This window comes from Ipomoea triloba, chromosome 13, assembly GCF_003576645.1.
Source record: "Ipomoea triloba cultivar NCNSP0323 chromosome 13, ASM357664v1".
In the NCBI taxonomy this organism is placed as follows: Eukaryota; Viridiplantae; Streptophyta; class Magnoliopsida; order Solanales; family Convolvulaceae; genus Ipomoea; species Ipomoea triloba.
Window position 1 is genome coordinate 31,096,648 of NC_044928.1, and position 19,722 is coordinate 31,116,369.

The window sequence follows — 19,722 nt, forward strand, 5'->3', positions numbered from 1 at the left end:
ATTAGTTTTTTCTTTGAAAACTATAGCATCAAATTGTAGTATTGTACTACAATCATTTGTTTTAACCTACAATTCACATAATTGTAAGGAGAAAGTTAACAGGTAAAGACATAACAAAAAAAGCAATGAGTTTTATTGACAAGTTTAATTTTTATGTTACCTAGATGAAAAGAGCAATTAATTTTTCTCTTTGGAAAGTGTAGAAGGCAAATAAATACATGTCTTATATATATATATAAGAATATAAGATATATGTTGAGGTTTAAGATTTTAAAAGATGGACATGAGAAATAATTTATCCATACTAAACAAATAGTCACATAAAATAGATTCACAATGTTGTGCATTTATAAATTTGGATAAGGTGAAACTTCAAAACTTGACACCATTAATAAAAGTTAAGTACAAACATTTTTTCATGTCGGTTTACTATTGCAAACGCTTTCTAGAGTTAGCAATCACAAAGGTCTCAAAATTTTAATTTGTATTGAGTCGGAAATGCATTGAACATGAGGTAAGTGTAGATTCCGTGCATCGCAAGTCAACTACTAGTTTTTTTTGAAAATCAGTCAACTATCAATTGATATAATAGCAACTAGTAGTTGCACCCGTGCGATGCACGGACATTTAATATATGCTAAAGATTAAAAGTAGTTTTAAAAAAAGAGTATAATAGTATATAAATAATGAATGAAAAACAATTACAATTTCAATTGTATTACACATTATTGAAGACTTGTTTGTAAACGACATTTTTAGTTGTAATTACAATGGTAAAAAAAAAAACAAAATTAGTCTAATAAACAAAATATTAATTTTAACAACTAAATGGATAGTAATTATTAATGAGATGTTACTATAACGAATTTGTATATTATAAATTTGAAAATATGTGGTAATACAGTTTGATAGTTATATTTACCTTCAGTAAGTGCACTAATTGATGTATTATTTGTAGAATAATTACCGACTCCACTGTTGTTTCTCAGGATAGCATTATTACCAACTGGTGAGATATGATTGCAAAGATTTGATAAGGGGGTATTTTCATCATTTTCTGCAATTAACGAAAAACATGAATATAAAACAATATTCTTTATTTAAAAAAATGCACAATATTCTTTTTTTTAAAAAAAGAACAAAAATAAAATAATAACATTTTTATAAAAATAAAGGTATACGTAATAAATATAAACTATCATTTATATGATATATGTTAACATAATATGGAACACAACAAATTTGTAATTAGGAATTTATATTCAGATTAAAAGTGTATGATATAACAACAACAAAAAAAAAAAAAAAACAAATATAAAAGATATAATTTGTATTCATCATATACCTATAACTAAATTCAGGCCCACATAAAAAATAATATAGTGCACAAATGTAGGCCCAAGATTACATACATTCAGCAGCCCATGACCCGACCCATCTTTGGCCATATAAAAGAAATCTCAGCCTCTTCTCCACCTAAATTGGCTTTTCTTCTACGCTGGTAACATTCAGCAACAACTACCGCTCGATCTGTCCTAGAGAATCCCTTCAATCCTACCCTCTGTTTTCAAATATGTAGTTATTCCGCAAAATCCACAGTCTTTGTCAACTCAATTTGCTTCTACTACTTCATAATCCATTCATAGATTAGTTAAAGTTGTGGAAGTTTTCGACCTTCAATTTCGACTACGGTCCTACGATTTCGCCGATCTCATTTTTTGCACCGTAAACCAGTGAAAGGTTCTTGAGGCACATGTACGGAACTATTTCTTATCGGTTCATTACGTTTCAAATTGAAGATTTCGAAATTAGTTAATGTATTTGTTATTAGATTTCGAAATTAGTTAATGTATTTGTTATTAGTAAATGTTTTCGCTAAACATAAATACGGTTTTACTAATTTTTTATTTTTTAAAATTCAGGAGGAAAAAGTCGATATATAGATATGTAGACAGTATTGAAGAGACAGTTCTAGCATAGATGAATCGTTGAGGAGATACCTTATGGCAAAAAAAGGTAAGCTACAATTTCATAGGCAGAAATTTGTGAATGTTGTTTGTTTACCTTTGTTGTCGCTTATTTGCTTCCTCTTCTTACCTATAATAATAGGGCAGCCGCTAGTACCTACATTGCAGCTGAATAACTTGGTCGATTCTTGGCTTCAAATGACCTCCTCATAAAGGGTACCAGTTGCAATTGGTTCATCAACCAATGGTTTCGTGATGGTGTTGTATTATGGTCGAAGGGCTCTAGCTTCTTAGCCTTTTCTTTCCCCACTTTTATACAATGTTAAGTCTCATGTAATTCAGATTGGTTACGGAAGTCCCCTCATTTGTTTTTATAGTGTGTTGTATTATGATTTTTCATATGCTAGAGTAGTGAATAGAGATTTCGTTTTTTTTTTTTCCATGAACAAGGGTAATCGGTAAACATTTTTTTGGATACTCGTTGAATCTATCTTTTTCTTTTTTACCTACTTTTTGTTGCATGGAATTTGAAATAAAAGTTGTTATATATTTAAACAAAACAATGAAAATATTTTTTTGGGTATATAACAATTAAAATGTTAGAAGTATACAATTCTGTTCATTTTCCTGATCATTTTTTGGAAAATGAACCAAACACACAAAGGTAGTTTTCAGCTGTGTAGTCAAACACGGAAAGGAAAATGTTTTCCGAAAAATAACTCATTTTCCAGCTTTCCAAACACACCCTAATAATGGTTTGTTTTTTAAACATTAAAATTGATGCAGTGCATATGGTTGATTTATGCCTCACTTGTAGCAATAAAAATAGTTTATTGCATAATACTCTTTTGGTTTTTTTTTTGGTAAACTTTATAATTGATGCTGGTGTGGAAAAAAAGCTTTATTTGTTAATGTTACTGTGGTAACCTTTTACTGAAAATATATATCAATATATTTGTGGTTCTTATTATGTGTTTGTTTCATTCTTCTGTTGTATTTGGTGGTTTTATCTAAATATCATAGTTTTGTCTGTCAAAATTAACAATTTGTATTTGGATACATGATGTTGTATAGTATAGAAAATTACATAAGTTTTTTAAAAAAAAACTAAGGTAGCTTGGTACATAAGTTTTCAAAATAAAATAACTAAGATAGCCTACTTCTTCAGGAATGTTTAGCTTCACATATTAGGTCCATAGCTTGCCCTCCATATAGTTAAGTGTAGTGTTACACCTCATCCTGCAAACAGTTGGAGAACACAAAGTAGAAATATACATAATTTTAGTCAAATCAATAGCATAAGTTCAAAGGAGATAATAGTCAAGAAATCTGATACAGAACATGTTTAAGTAGCATTGTCAGAACCGAACCAAACCAAACAAACCACCCCAAACCATAAAACCCAATTACATTTTTTCCTGTTTATAATAGCCAACTTAGAACTTGGACTTTTTCAGTTTGCTTGATGAAGAAAACTGGTCCATGAGGCATCTCTTTGCAGATTCTGAATCTTCTGAATCAGATAGGAGGTCCAAACTACATCATTCAAACTACAGAATGAAGTGCAATACATATTATTTGAACATATTATTTGAAAAGAAAAACATCTCCAAACGACACGAAAAGTCCAATGGTTACGTTGTTTGTATAAATATAAATAAATAAATAAATAAATATATATATATATATATAGCATAAATGATAAAAAATTAAAGCAGGGTAAATCTAAAGTAACTGTTTACTTTAAAAACAAAACTGATAATGATAGCACGCGAGATTACATATACCATTACAGTATAACAATCAAATTAAAGTTGAGATAAAACAAAATTACCCTATTCCAGCAGGGTACATTCATGTATAATAAGAGCTCCTCCTCTGAGCTGATCAGCAGTAACTTGAAACACTTGGAGAGGATTACCCGTCACCTTCATATTTGTAGCTCGAAACTTAAAGGTATACTTCATGAATCCAATCATTCAAACAAGCACCTCCTCACCCTCAGGCACGCTGTCAAACTCATACGATTTGTCTGGCTAAAAGGATAATTAGTAATACTAAATATGAAATTGACGTCAGGAGAGGAAACAAAAATATAAGAATTTGAAAATAAAAAATAAAAAATTATATAGACATACATGACTTTCCTGATAATGATTAAGAGCCAATTTACATATATCAACAATAAGTTTGTACTCCTCAGGTTCGTTCGTTCTGATGTGTTCAATCGATTTTTTACATAGGTTCCAAATCGAGGGTGGCTGAAAAATTATAATTGCTATTATGGGACGGATTTGAAGCAAATTAGGAGCAGAATGAAANCCATGAACAAGGGTAATCGGTAAACATTTTTTTGGATACTCGTTGAATCTATCTTTTTCTTTTTTACCTACTTTTTGTTGCATGGAATTTGAAATAAAAGTTGTTATATATTTAAACAAAACAATGAAAATATTTTTTTGGGTATATAACAATTAAAATGTTAGAAGTATACAATTCTGTTCATTTTCCTGATCATTTTTTGGAAAATGAACCAAACACACAAAGGTAGTTTTCAGCTGTGTAGTCAAACACGGAAAGGAAAATGTTTTCCGAAAAATAACTCATTTTCCAGCTTTCCAAACACACCCTAATAATGGTTTGTTTTTTAAACATTAAAATTGATGCAGTGCATATGGTTGATTTATGCCTCACTTGTAGCAATAAAAATAGTTTATTGCATAATACTCTTTTGGTTTTTTTTTTGGTAAACTTTATAATTGATGCTGGTGTGGAAAAAAAGCTTTATTTGTTAATGTTACTGTGGTAACCTTTTACTGAAAATATATATCAATATATTTGTGGTTCTTATTATGTGTTTGTTTCATTCTTCTGTTGTATTTGGTGGTTTTATCTAAATATCATAGTTTTGTCTGTCAAAATTAACAATTTGTATTTGGATACATGATGTTGTATAGTATAGAAAATTACATAAGTTTTTTAAAAAAAAACTAAGGTAGCTTGGTACATAAGTTTTCAAAATAAAATAACTAAGATAGCCTACTTCTTCAGGAATGTTTAGCTTCACATATTAGGTCCATAGCTTGCCCTCCATATAGTTAAGTGTAGTGTTACACCTCATCCTGCAAACAGTTGGAGAACACAAAGTAGAAATATACATAATTTTAGTCAAATCAATAGCATAAGTTCAAAGGAGATAATAGTCAAGAAATCTGATACAGAACATGTTTAAGTAGCATTGTCAGAACCGAACCAAACCAAACAAACCACCCCAAACCATAAAACCCAATTACATTTTTTCCTGTTTATAATAGCCAACTTAGAACTTGGACTTTTTCAGTTTGCTTGATGAAGAAAACTGGTCCATGAGGCATCTCTTTGCAGATTCTGAATCTTCTGAATCAGATAGGAGGTCCAAACTACATCATTCAAACTACAGAATGAAGTGCAATACATATTATTTGAACATATTATTTGAAAAGAAAAACATCTCCAAACGACACGAAAAGTCCAATGGTTACGTTGTTTGTATAAATATAAATAAATAAATAAATAAATATATATATATATATATAGCATAAATGATAAAAAATTAAAGCAGGGTAAATCTAAAGTAACTGTTTACTTTAAAAACAAAACTGATAATGATAGCACGCGAGATTACATATACCATTACAGTATAACAATCAAATTAAAGTTGAGATAAAACAAAATTACCCTATTCCAGCAGGGTACATTCATGTATAATAAGAGCTCCTCCTCTGAGCTGATCAGCAGTAACTTGAAACACTTGGAGAGGATTACCCGTCACCTTCATATTTGTAGCTCGAAACTTAAAGGTATACTTCATGAATCCAATCATTCAAACAAGCACCTCCTCACCCTCAGGCACGCTGTCAAACTCATACGATTTGTCTGGCTAAAAGGATAATTAGTAATACTAAATATGAAATTGACGTCAGGAGAGGAAACAAAAATATAAGAATTTGAAAATAAAAAATAAAAAATTATATAGACATACATGACTTTCCTGATAATGATTAAGAGCCAATTTACATATATCAACAATAAGTTTGTACTCCTCAGGTTCGTTCGTTCTGATGTGTTCAATCGATTTTTTACATAGGTTCCAAATCGAGGGTGGCTGAAAAATTATAATTGCTATTATGGGACGGATTTGAAGCAAATTAGGAGCAGAATGAAATCACAGAAAACTGAAAGATAAAAAAAAACTATTAATAACTGAATCATAATTGCAAAGTTCAATCGGAGAACAGATACATACTTTTGGTTCCGATAGCCACCTATCCGCAGGTAAACTCGCCGCATGATCCTCTGCAAGCTTCAATATGATGATGTCGTCCATAGAGAAATCGGATAGAGAAGAGTTGGGTGGAAAAGAGTCGGGCGTAGAGGAATCGGGTAGAGAAGAGTTGGGTGGAGAAGAGTCGGGTGCAGAGGAATCGGCCATGGCAGATGAAAATAGGAGTAAATATTTTGCTTGGGCAGCCCTTAAGTAGGCAAATTAGGTCAAAAAAAAAATACATATTATCTGTATGACTTTATGGCGGAGTCATGGGGACATAAGCCCATTGTACTTGCATTTCTTGATTCTACCCCTGGTACCAATTTCGAACTCTTGACCTATGAGTTGGAATTGTCTTCCTCCAACCACCAGTGTCAAGACTCAAGAGGAACTGGTGCAATTCTTGGTTATAAGGAGAATCAGTAGTTATGCCGTGGACCCAAGTCCACCTTGCGAGGTGGACCTGCTGGGTCTAATACGACGTCGTTTCACAATTTTATTTTATTTTTTAAAAAAATTAAAATTAAAATTAACGGCAGCTCCTCATCGTAACAGAACACAAACTCTACATTCACAAACCTATACTCCACATTCACAATTTGAAAACTCCACAATCACACATTACAGGGCTATATGTTTAGTAATATACCATTGTTATGCATTCACACATTCAAAACTCTATATTCACAAGTCCTATACTCCATATTCACAACTTGGGAACTCCACATTGGGTTACAAATTGCTAGAACTTTGTTAACTCTACTACAGATTCATACAATTATAACTCTACGTTTACAAATTCTATACTCCACATTCACAATTTGAAACTTCCACATTCACACATTTCAGGGCAGCTAGAACTCTGTTAATTCTACTACAGATTCACACATTCATAACTCTACATTCACAAATTTTATACTCCATATTCACAATTTGAAACCTCCACATTCACACATTTCAGGGCTATATTTTTTATTTGTATTGGAGGGGGAACACCCAAATAGTTATACAAACTAATCAGTACGAATTGAAAACAAGTTTCCAATGGGGAAAACCTGCTTGATCAGACTCTAATAAGCTAAGGATATCATCAGGAGGATTCCAGAGAATGTAAAGGCCCTTCGGGTAAGCCTTTGCGAATCTCGCCATGAAGTCTGCTGGGGCGTTGATTTCTCAAGGAATAACATTGATTTTCCAATCCTCAATCTGCCTTAGTTCTCTTCTATATGCACTGATGACATTGCTGACTATGTGGTCAGAGGGTGCTCCATGATTTATGATCTCGACTAATGTTTCGGAGTCCCCTTCAAACGTAACTTTTTTAAGGCCCTTATGCGCTGCTATCTGGATGCTTTTGAGTAGTGCCCACGCCTCCGCTTGTAGAGGTGGACAAATTCCAATGTTGTATGAAAAACCTCCTATCCACCGCCCTAGGGAATCCCTTATGACTCCACCGCCACTTGCTCTACCCGAGCTCAGTTCAACTGCACCGTCGAAATTCACCTTAAATCCCTCCTCCGGCTTAGCCCAACATAGTTTCTCCCATTTATACGAATGGATGGTATGTGGCTGCAACGCAGTATTCGTAAATGCAGAAGAGATCTCTGCTACTTGTTTTCTGATCCACGCAATCTTGGAATTGAGTGGTTGACTGGAATTGTTGAAAATCAGATCGTTCCTCCATTTTCAGATCCACCAGATTGAGACCGCAAACAGGATGTTATCATACTCAGGCCTATATGTTTAGTAATTTTTTTTCCTTAAAAAAAAATATAGTAAAACGACGTCATATTGGACCCAGCTCCACCTAGGTCCACGTCATAATTTGCGAAGGAGAATGAATACAACGCTTATTAGGTGGATTATGGATCCACACAAGGTATACATATATTCAAATCTTTTATTTTGGATAATTGTTTGTTTTAGTGTGATGTGGAAGTGTGGCAATTTTTTAAACGTGAAAAAGTATTACAATGACGTAAATAAAATAAAATAGTGAAGTATTTATAAATTTAGTGATATGGAATAATAGTGAAGTAATTGTAGATATAGTGATCTGGAAGTATGACCTACTTTTGAAAATGATATAGTATTGCCTCTCCCGTGGTGTAAATATTGCCCCTCCTTCGTTACGGGAGGGGCAATATATGTACCGTTTTTAAAAATTGAGGGGCAACATTTACACCACTAATAATTCAGGGGTGACATTGATAATTGGCATATTATGGAGGGGCAAAAATTACAATTTTCCCATTAAATTATAAAAAATTTTAATATTTGAAAGTATACATTTATTCGATTAAAAGATTAGTGCAAAAGTATAACAGAATTAATTAAATATTATATGACTCGCTTGTCTGCAACCTATATCTATACTTATATACTATATATAAAAGTAAAATCCTTCTATTTTCATTTTCCCGCCTAAACTTTTGTAGTCAATTAATTAAATATTTTATTAGTCAAATAATTAATAAAACTTATTTGGTAAGAAAATGTAAAATGAAAATTAACTAATATCTATTAATTGGTAATATTATTTCTACATTCACGTATCAATACTATTAATAAAAGTAAAATTCTCTCCTTCAACTTTCCTGCACAAACTAATATTATTAATTAATTGGTAAAAAATAATAAAGTTTAATTGGTAACAAAACTTTATTTACCGAATTCTGAGAATAATAAAACTATTATAATTGTGAGAATAATGGAAACAAGTTATGCGTAATAAATAAGAAAATTCATTGAAAATTCTGCGTAATTGTATAAGAAAAAATAATTTATTAATTATTATTTACATCAATAATAATAATTTGAATACTTATCTATAATTCTATATATATATATATACTACCATTAATAAAAATAAAATCATCATTTTTAAAATTCCTGGCCAAACAATAGTAAAGATAAAATGTAAAAGAAAAAATGATATTACTAATTAATTGAAATATAAAAAATCCTAATGAAAAGGGAAATGGAAATTAGGCAAATTGGAAAATGGTATTACTAATTGATTGAAAAATTTTTAAAAACTTTGTTTAAAAAATTAATTACACTTTCCTTTTGAAAATTTTAAATAATTTAAACTTTAAAAAAATTAATTAAACATGGGTTTTAAAATTTTTTATAATAATTACAATTAATTCATTCAAATATGGAGGAAGAAAAAACTAAATGCGATATGGTGAAAATGAATATACTTAAGGTATAAAAGTATAATTTCACATATATTAGTGTAATTGACTAATAATAATTGTTTAATGATTATTATGGTAATTAAGTTAAACATTGGTCTTTAAATTTATTTTTATAATAATTATAATTATAATGTAACACAACATGGGAGTAGTATGGGCAAACAACTTCAACACAACACGGTCCGTCGGTTGGTAATATTAAAAAAAAACTCTAGGATTGCCGATGATATTTTCTAACCAACACGGCAACACGAAATGCACTCAATTTGTGTAGAAGTTGTTGTGATTCGAGTGTATTTATGTTTCAATACAAATTAATTACAAATAATTTTTCAAAAGGAAAGTATAATCAATTATAATTTGTTTCTATTGTATTGGTGTAAAATGTGGTAATTATAATTTCTTAGCTTCTTTAAAAGGAAAGTATAATTAATTATTTAAAGTTTCAAAGGAAAGTATAATCAATTATCATTTGTTTCTATTGTATTGGTGTAAAATGTGGTAATTATAATTTGTTAGATCTTTTTAAAAGGGAAGTATAATTAATTACTTAAAGTTTTTAAATATTAATTTTAAATAATATTTTTGTGCAAATATTTGATATTACTAAAATGCCCTTCAGTTTGGGCAGAAAATTTTTGACAATCACTTCTATTATATATATATATATATATATATATATATATATATATATATATATATAGATGCATGGATAAATTTTTTATTATATAAAATTAATGATGAAATTATAAACAATTCTAATATTTGAAAGTATACATTTATTTGAAATTATATTTATATATATATAGCATTTAGGACAGGAGAAATACGAGTAATAATACACTATACAGGTGAATGGACAATTTTACCCATTCATTTGACCTCTACTTAACCAAAATTTGACGAAAGGACCAACATTGGAAATAAAGAATTTGAAAGTCAAGGGACCTAAATTGTCCAAATTAAAAGTCGGGGACTAATTTTGGAAAATCAACATAGTCGGAGAACCATTGCTGGAATTAACTCATTTTTATACAAAGTAAGTTGACCCCGCTATATTTTTATGTTTAGTTTTTTGAAAAAAATTTGTAATTGAAGACCGAAATGCCAATGTATTTAATGTCATTTCAACAATTTTGTTGACGGAGGACCAAAAATGGTCATGCCACAATAATACTAGGACCAAATGTGGATGTTTTGATAAAAGAGGACTAAAAGTGGAATGTCACCTATAAATCTAGGACCAAAAATGGAATTAACTCAATATTAATATCACAAAATAAATTTTAATGGTCTTATTAATAAATATTAATATCAATATTGAATTGTTATTAATGTGAATTAATATTTGGTGCACTAAATTTTATTCTGCAATGTGATTAAGATATTTTATTTAACTATATCAAGTTAAATGTTACTTTTTTTATTGATTCTTTTTTAGTACTACTGACTCTGTTACAATGTAGTATCTGTTCATAGCTACTATTGACCATACTCTTGGTATTTGCAATGGTACTCATCAGTTGGTTGTAACGATCGAAATTAGCTGACCATGTTATAGAAGTACACATATTGACAATGAAAAATGCTGACACCAATGTACTAATAGCTAGAATGACTATCGCCCCATCAAACGAAAGACTGTCGTTCAAGTTTAACAGAAGACAATTTCTATTAATGCTTTCCTATGCAATGACCATCAACAAAAGTCAATATCAAACACTATCGAATGTTGTCTTGCTATTATAGAAATCAATTCTTGTTCATGGTCAATTATATGTGGCCATGTGGTTACATCAAGAGTGAGTAATCCAGACATGCTAAAAATCTTAATTTGTGGTGAACTTGAAATATTTTGTACTTCTACTACTAATTTAGTTTACATAATTTATATTTTCAATAATAACATAGAATTAAACATTAAGTTTTGTTACTAATTACACATATTTTCTTAAACTATATTATATTATTATAATCATTCTTTTTCTTTTTTCTATTTTTTGAAACGAAGGAAAGGGAAAGTCCCAGTCAGGACAAAATCTAGCTTAATTAACAGGAAATAATACATCAGTATAGAGCTGTTAATGAACCGAACATAAGCGAACAGATGTTGTTCGTGTTCGTTTGTTAAGGATTTTAGAGTATTCGTGTTCGTGTTCGTTTGTTAAGGTTTTGAAAATCCGGTTCATGTTCGTTTGTTAACCGTTCGTTAGTGTTTGATAACGTTCACGAACCTTTGTTAATGTTAGCAAACACGTTCACGAACATGTTCGTGTACGTTCTTGAAGTGGTTCATGAACACTTAATTACAAAACACATGCATATGTTCATGAACACAATTCGTTCGTGATGAACAAGACATAATCTACGTCCACGAACAATAACCAAACAAACAACACAACTATATATGTTTGTGAACATGTTAGCGAACATTATTAAACGAACACTTAATGAACTTGTTTGCAAACATTATTAAACGAACATAAACAAGCTATACAGAACATTACTAAACGAATACAAACGAGCTTATTCACGATCTCTTAACAAACGAGCTTACCACTGTTTAGACTTTGTTCGTTTAATAACCGAGCTCTAAATTTTATTTGTTAATGTTCGTTTACCTTAATAAACGAACGCTTACCGAACACTAACACGAGTAGTTTGTCGAAAACTCTGTTCGCTAACACCCCTACACTAGTAGTGCCTCTATCATTCACAAGTTTATTATAAATGTTATAACACCTTTATACGGAGTATTTAATTATTATATAAGTTTAGACCGTGCATCGCACGGGACAATATCTTTCTTTTTTTTTTTTAATACAATTGACTCTATTTCTGTTCATCTATACTTTCTCAACCTGTTGAAGCACAAATAGTAAATATCGCCCCACTAAAACTCGATCTCATGACGTCCCATATGGCCATATGGGACAATATCTGGTTTGATCATACAACTATCAGTTGATATAATAGCAACTAGTAGTTGCACCCGTGCGGTGCACGGACATTTAATATATGCTAAAGATTAAAAGTAGTTTTAAAAAAAGAGTATAATACTCGTATATAAATAATGAATGAAAAACAATTACAATTTCAATTGTATTACACATTATTGAAGACTTGTTTGTAAACGGCATTTTTAGTTGTAATTACAATGGTAAAAAAAAACCAAAATTAGTCTAATAAACAAAACATTAATTTTAACAACTAAATGGATAGTAATTATCAATGAGATGTTACTATAACGAATTTGTATATTATAAATTTGAAAATATGTGGTAATACAGTTTGATAGTTATATTTACCTTCAGTAAGTGCACTAATTGGTGTATTATTTGTAGAATAATTATCGACTCCACTGTTGTTTCTCAGGATAGCATTATTACCAACTGGTGAGATATGATTGCAAAGATTTGATAAGGGGGTATTTTCATCATTTTCTGCAATTAACGAAAAACATGAATATAAAACAATATTCTTTATTTAAAAAAAAATGCACAATATTCTTTTTTTTAAAAAAAAGAACAAAAATAAAATAATAACATTTTTATAAAAATAAAGGTATACGTAATAAATATAAACTATCATTTATATGATATATGTTAACATAATATGGAACACAACAAATTTGTAATTAGGAATTTATATTCAGATTAAAAGCAAGTGTATGATAGAACAACAACAAAAAAACAAAAAAAACAAATATAAAAGATATAATTTGTATTCATCATATACCTATAACTAAATTCAGGCCCACATAAAAAATAATATAGTGCACAAATGTAGGCCCAAGATTACATACATTCAGCAGCCCATGACCCGACCCATCTTTGGCCATATAAAAGAAATCTCAGCCTCTTCTCCACCTAAATTGGCTTTTCTTCTACGCTGGTAACATTCAGCGACAACTACCGCTCAATCTGTCCTAGAGAATCCCTTCAATCCTAGTTATTCCTCTAAATCCACAGACTTTGTCAACTCGATTTACTTCTACTACTTCATAATCCATTCATAGATTAGTTAAAGTTGTGGAAGTTTTCGACCTTCAATTTCGACTACGGTCCTACGATTTCGTCGATCTCATTTTTTGCACCTTAAACCTAGAGTGAAAGGTTCTTGAGGCACATGTACGGAACTATTTCTTATCGGTTCATTGCGTTTCAAATTGAAGATTTCGAAATTAGTTAATGTATTTGTTATTAGTAAATGTTTTCGCTAAACATAAATACGGTTTTACTAATTTTTTATTTTTTAAAATTCAGGAGGAAAAAGTCGATATATAGATATGTAGACAGTATTGAAAAGACAGTTCTAGCATAGATGAATCGTTGAGGAGATACCTTATGGCAAAAAAACGGTAAGCTACAATTCATAGGCAGAAATTTGTGAATGTTGTTTGTTTACCTTTGTTGTCGCTTATTTGTTTCCTCTTCCTACCTATAATTGTAGAACCCAGAATTTTCTTCATAGCTTAGTTTTTGAGCACACATAAGTATATTTTGTGACTGTAGTGTAGTCAGAAATGAAATGAGTTAAAATCTGGTTGTTTATATTACAGCAGCATTAATGATTGGGCTAATATAAGCATGAGTGTAATTATTACCAAGACTATTCAGTTTTTCATTGAAATGAACAATTGCAACTACTTATGATGTTATGTAATAAACTTGTTCCCTACTATTTTTTTTTACAGTTTATAGTAGTTTTACATGGATTTGCATCATTTTCTTTTCTATTATGTGAAAATCTGTGCAAATGATTAAAGGATAACCATGTGGCCTATGTTAATTTCATTGTGATTGGTATATTTTAAATTTTGAGTACCCTATAACTATTTTGAAAAAAGGATGATGGTATCCTTTTTTCCATGTAAATGAGTAACCTGTTAGAGTAATTTAATTTTTTTACAGTGATAGATTTGGAGATGTATCATCCGTATGTCAGACATTTGCTGGTAGGCTTTGGCAAATGATGAACTTTAAATTGTGATTTGTGATTTGTATTTTGTACAGTGTATTGCAACAACATCCAAGATTAGTTAGGCTTTCTATGTTGGTAAATGATAGTTAGTTTAGGAACCTGTTTACAATTATAATAGTTGTTGTACAAAAAATTGTAATGTGTAACCTCTATGTAACTATGGCTTCTCAATTCAGTAAAGAGAATGAATTCAATAGTATATTGCATAACAGAAAGTTGTAGTTATTCATTTTTCCCTTCAAATTGCTTTTTCTTTTTTGTTTTTTTTTTACCATTATATAACAGTTTAAATAGTGTGAAATTTAAATATGAATTGTTAATGTTAGTATGTTGGAGTTGTAGTTTCAATAGTTGCATACGCATTTTTGGCATATGTTTTTAAAAAATTAGCATATATGGTCAACCATATGTTGAGTTTCTGACTTGTTATAATCCAATTTTAGTTTGACTTTTTTATGGCTCAGTTTTAACAATTACAATAGTTTATTGCATAATACTCTGTTGTAGGTTGTTAATTTTTCTCTAATAATGGTTTTTTTTTAACTTTAAAATTCATGCAATGTATATGGTTGATTTATGCCTCAGTTTTAGCAATAAAATGAGTTTATTGCATAATAATTGTTGTAGGTATTCAACTTTCCTTTAATAAGGGGTTGTTTTAAACTTAAAAATTGATGCAGTGTATATGGTTGATTTATGGCTCAGTTTTAGCAATAAAAATAGTTTATTGCTTAATACTCAGTTGTAGGTATTCAATTTTCCTTTAAGAGTGTGTTTGGAAACCCGAAAAATGATTTCCAGAAATCATTTCCCGGGTTTGTAGTGATTGGTTAGATGGAAATTACTAAAGTCAAAAGAAAATAAAGCTTAGTCAAAGGAAAATAGATGGATTTTTACGGAAAACGAATTCCCTTTTGTTTGGAAGTCATTTTCCGCCTCTTCTTCATCGCCTTCGTTACATTTCTTCGCCTTTCACCAACACCAGAGCAACTTCTACTTGCAACACACGAGCATCTTCTTCTCCATCTTCTCTTCCTTTTCGTCACCATCCACCACCACCAACTCACCAAGGTATATTTCCTCTTTTTTGTTTTTGATTTTGATTTTTTTTTTACTCCGGTGGCGGATCTAACAGATCTCGGCCACCGGAAATGGTTTTCGGCTGTGAGTACGAAAACCCACAGCCGGAAACGTACTGGTTTCCGACTTGGGAAACCAGAATCTGGTTTTCCAAGTCTGGTTTCCGACCGGAAACCAGTTTGATCTGGATTACTTGTTTGTTTTGGAGTACTGGCTTTACAATTCCTTTTTTGAATAATATTATTCTTGAAGTTTGAATTGTTCAAGAAACCTGTATTCCCTCATCTGAGTTAGATTTCACATATTTGTTGTCTGATGATGAGAATTAGGAAAAAATTAGTATTCCTTGGTTCTCATAGATTGCACTCTGATTTATCTAAATCCTGAGGGAAGACATACTCAGTTAAGGCATTGAATTGATGACTGGATGTTTGCATTTTCATTTTTTATTTTTTAGGTAATTAAAGAAGAAAAAAGCTAGCTTAGCCCTTCAAAGTGATTATGCCTACCATATCCTTTTGTGAAGTGCTGCTTAAACTAATTATTGGATTACTTTAAGGCAGAGAGTACATTTGGGGCTTGATTCTAGTGGTTCAAGTTTTAAGTCAGTAAGAGTATGGAATGATATTTCATGGTTAATGGAGGAATGTCTAGATATTTAGATGACAACAGAACTTCAGTACTTGTCTTCATAATGCATCTAGGAAGGAAACCACAGCTGGTGCAACATCTTCTAGATTGCACACTCTGAAATAGAGATACTACAATACAGAGACTAGATTGCACACTCTGAAATAGAGATACTACAATACAGAGAAGATGATACTCACTCTGAAATAGAGATACTACAATACAGAGAAGATGATACTGGAGCAAAGATAGAAGATGAAAAAAACATATTATCAAAGATATAAATGTGGAGCAAAGAACATATGGGCCATGTGTTTTGCTGCTGAAATACATGCCATAATAATAATAAAAAACAAGTACAAGGAGTAAAAATACAGGAGTACTGTTTTTAAGTTCTATGCTTTTAAGTTCTATGCTTCACTGAGTGTTTATTTGATTGTTGTACAGGTTCAAATCAGATGTATAGGGCAGCCGCTAGTACCTACATTGCAGCTGAATAACTTGGTCGATTCTTGGCTTCAAATGACCTCCTCATAAAGGGTACCAGTTGCAATTGGTTCATCGCAGCTGAATAACTTGGTCGATTCTTGGCTTCAAATGACCTCCTCATAAAGGGTACCAGTTGCAATTGGTTCATCAACCAATGGTTTCGTGATGGTGTTGTATTATGGTCGAAGGGCTCTAGCTTCTTAGCCTTTTCTTTCCCCACTTTTATACAATGTTAAGTCTCATGTAATTCAGATTGGTTACACAAGTCCCCTCATTTGTTTTTATAGTGTGTTGTATTATGATTTTTCATATGCTAGAGTAATAAACAGAGATTTCGTTTTTTTTCCATGAATTTTGTTAGTGTTATTGTCTATGATGTACAAGGGTAATCGGTAAACATTTTTTTGGATACTCGTTGAATCTATCTTTTTCTTTTTTACCTACTTTTTGTTGCATGGAATTTGAAATAAAAGTTGTTATATATTTAAACAAAACAATGAAAATATTTTTTTGGGTATATAACAATTAAAATGTTAGAAGTATACAATTCTGTTCATTTTCCTGATCATTTTTTGGAAAATGAACCAAACACACAAAGGTAGTTTTCTGCTGTGTAGTCAAACACGGAAAGGAAAATGTTTTCCGAAAAATAACTCATTTTCCAGCTTTCCAAACACACCCTAATAATGGTTTGTTTTTTAAACATTAAAATTGATGCAGTGCATATGGTTGATTTATGCCTCACTTGTAGCAATAAAAATAGTTTATTGCATAATACTCTTTTGGTTTTTTTTTGGTAAACTTTATAATTGATGCTGGTGTGGAAAAAAAGCTTTATTTGTTAATGTTACTGTGGTAACCTTTTACTGAAAATATATATCAATATATTTGTGGTTCTTATTATGTGTTTGTTTCATTCTTCTGTTGTATTTGGTGGTTTTATCTAAATATCATAGTTTTGTCTGTCGAAAGTAACAATTTGTATTTGGATACATGATGTTGTATAGTATAGAAAATTACATAGTTTTTTAAAAAAAACTAAGGTAGCCTGGTACATAAGTTTTCAAAATAAAATAACTAAGATAGCCTACGTCTTCAGGAATGTTTAGCTTCACATATTAGGTCCATAGCTTGCCCTTCATATAGTTAAGTGTAGTGTTACACCTCATCCTGCAAACAGTTTTGAAGACAGGGAGAACACAAAGTAGAAATATACATAATTTTAGTCAAATCAATAGCATAAGTTCAGTAGCATTTAATAAAATAGGTTCACCAATGAAGAGGAGATAATAGTCAAGAAACCTGACACAGAACATGTTTAAGTAGCATGCATTGTCAGAACCAAACCAAACAAACCATCCCAAACCATAAAACCCAATTACATTTTTTCCTGTTTAATAATAGCCAACTTGGACTTTTTTCAGTTTGCTTGAAAAGAAAACTGGTCCATGAGGCATCTCTTTGCAGATTCTGAATCTTCTAAATCAGCAGACTTCTTTGTGAGAAGTTATAGATGATGGATAGGAGGTCCAAACTATATCATTCAAACTACAGAAATAAGTGCAATACATATTATTTGAAAAGAAAAACATCTCCAAACGCCCGAAAAGTCAGAAGGAAAGTCCAGAAGGAAAACCCAACAAGGAAAACCACCTGAAATTAGGAATTAACACAGAAATCAGTAATATATGTATATATAATATAATAATATAGTAAAAGGCAAAAAAATAAAATCCCAATGGTTAGAACAACGTTTGTATAAATATAAATAAATAAATATATATAGCATAAATGGTAAAAAATTAAGGCAAAGTAAATCTAAAGTAACTGTTTACTTTAAAAACAAAACTGATAATGATAGCACGCAAGATTACATATACCATTACAGTATAACAATAAAATTAAAGTTGGGATAAAACAAAATTACCCTATTCCAACAGGGTACATTCCTGTATAATAAGAGCTCCTCCTCTGAGCTGATCAGCAGTAACTTGAAACACTTCGAGAGGATTACCCGTCACCTTCATATTTTTAGCTCGAAACTTAAAGATATACGTCATGAATCCGATCATCCTAGTTAGGATCTCCTCACCCTCAGGCACACTATCAAACTCATACAATTTGTCTGTCTAAAAGGATAAAATAATTAGTAATACTAAATATGAAATCGACGTTAGGAGGAAACAAAAATATAAGAATTTGACAAAAAAACCAAAAAATTATATAGACATACATGACTTTCCTGATAATGATTAAGAGCCAATTTACATATATCAACAATAATTTTGTACTCTTCAGGTTTCTTCGTTCTGATGGTGTCAATCGATTTTTTACCTAGGTTCCAAATCGAGGGTGGCTGAAAAATTATAATTGTGATTATTGAGGGACGGATTTGAAGCAAATTAGAAGCAGAATGAAATCACAGAGAACTGAAAGATAAAAAAACTATTAATAACTGAATCATAATTGCGAAGTTCAATCGGAGAACAGATACATACTTTTGATGATAGCCACATATTCTCAGGTAAACTCGCCGCACGTTCCTCTGCAAGCTTCACAATGAGGTCGTTCATAGAGGAATCGGGTAGAGAATAGTTGGGTGGAGAAGAGTTTGAGGAATCGGGTAGGGAAGAGTCGGGCGCAGAGGAATCGGCCATGGCTATACCTAAAGGGGTGGAGGCGGCAGATGAAAATACGAGTAAATATTTTGCTTGGGCAGCCCTTAAGTAGGCAAATTAGGTCAAAAAAAAATACATATTATCTGTATGACTTTATGGCGGAGTCATGGAAAAAGCCCATGTACTTGCAATTCTTGATTCTACCCCTGGTACCAATTTCGGGGTGCTTTTCCCGAGAGGGGCAGATTTAGTCATTGGATCCCACCTTTCCGTGCATGGGGGTGGATCCTAAAATGAGTAAAGTTACTTTAAGCAAAGATGGACTCCTCGAGTCCATCTTTTCCTCTTGCATAAATATATTTCTTACGAAGTATATTTATAAAAACAATGCAATAGCTCATTATCATTTGTGAGTGAAAAAGGAGAGACGAATTTTGATCAGGGAG

The 19,722-nt window shown here is 31.0% G+C and overlaps 1 protein-coding gene and 1 long non-coding RNA gene across 4 annotated transcripts; both read right to left on the reverse strand.

The window, feature by feature from the left end:
• Positions 1-4,887: 4,887 nt before the first annotated feature.
• Positions 4,888-6,534, reverse strand: LOC116002932. Of its 3 annotated transcripts, XR_004094568.1 has the most exons (4): positions 6,253-6,530; positions 5,989-6,111; positions 5,685-5,886; positions 4,888-5,400 (listed from the first exon to the last, which is right to left on the reverse strand). It is a non-coding gene; the product is annotated as an uncharacterized LOC116002932 (long non-coding RNA). The 3 variants fall into 3 exon arrangements; XR_004094566.1 differs by having other exon boundaries at positions 5,685-6,111; positions 6,253-6,534; XR_004094567.1 differs by having other exon boundaries at positions 4,888-5,089; positions 5,685-6,111; positions 6,253-6,533.
• An 11,344-nt stretch (positions 6,535-17,878) lies between these two features.
• On the reverse strand, positions 17,879-19,378 carry LOC116001673. Its single transcript, XM_031241574.1, has 4 exons — positions 19,157-19,378; positions 18,892-19,014; positions 18,586-18,787; positions 17,879-18,311 (listed from the first exon to the last, which is right to left on the reverse strand). Exons 1-3 carry the CDS (start codon positions 19,313-19,315, stop codon positions 18,587-18,589), a joined length of 483 nt encoding a protein of 160 aa, XP_031097434.1. The 5' UTR covers positions 19,316-19,378; the 3' UTR covers positions 17,879-18,311; position 18,586.
• Positions 19,379-19,722: the final 344 nt, after the last annotated feature.

What these genes read in the sequence shown, in the direction of transcription:
- LOC116001673 (XM_031241574.1), bottom strand. Translation starts at nt 19,315, where the DNA reads ATGGCCGATTCCTCTGCGCCCGACTCTTCCCTACCCGATTCCTCAAAC. An exon ending in ATATGTGGCTATCATCAAAA is followed by an intron (nt 19,015 to 19,156) that starts GTATGTATCTGT and finishes ATAATTTTTCAG; the next exon opens with CCACCCTCGATTTGGAACCT. An exon ending in ATCATTATCAGGAAAGTCAT is followed by an intron (nt 18,788 to 18,891) that starts GTATGTCTATAT and finishes TTATCCTTTTAG; the next exon opens with ACAGACAAATTGTATGAGTT.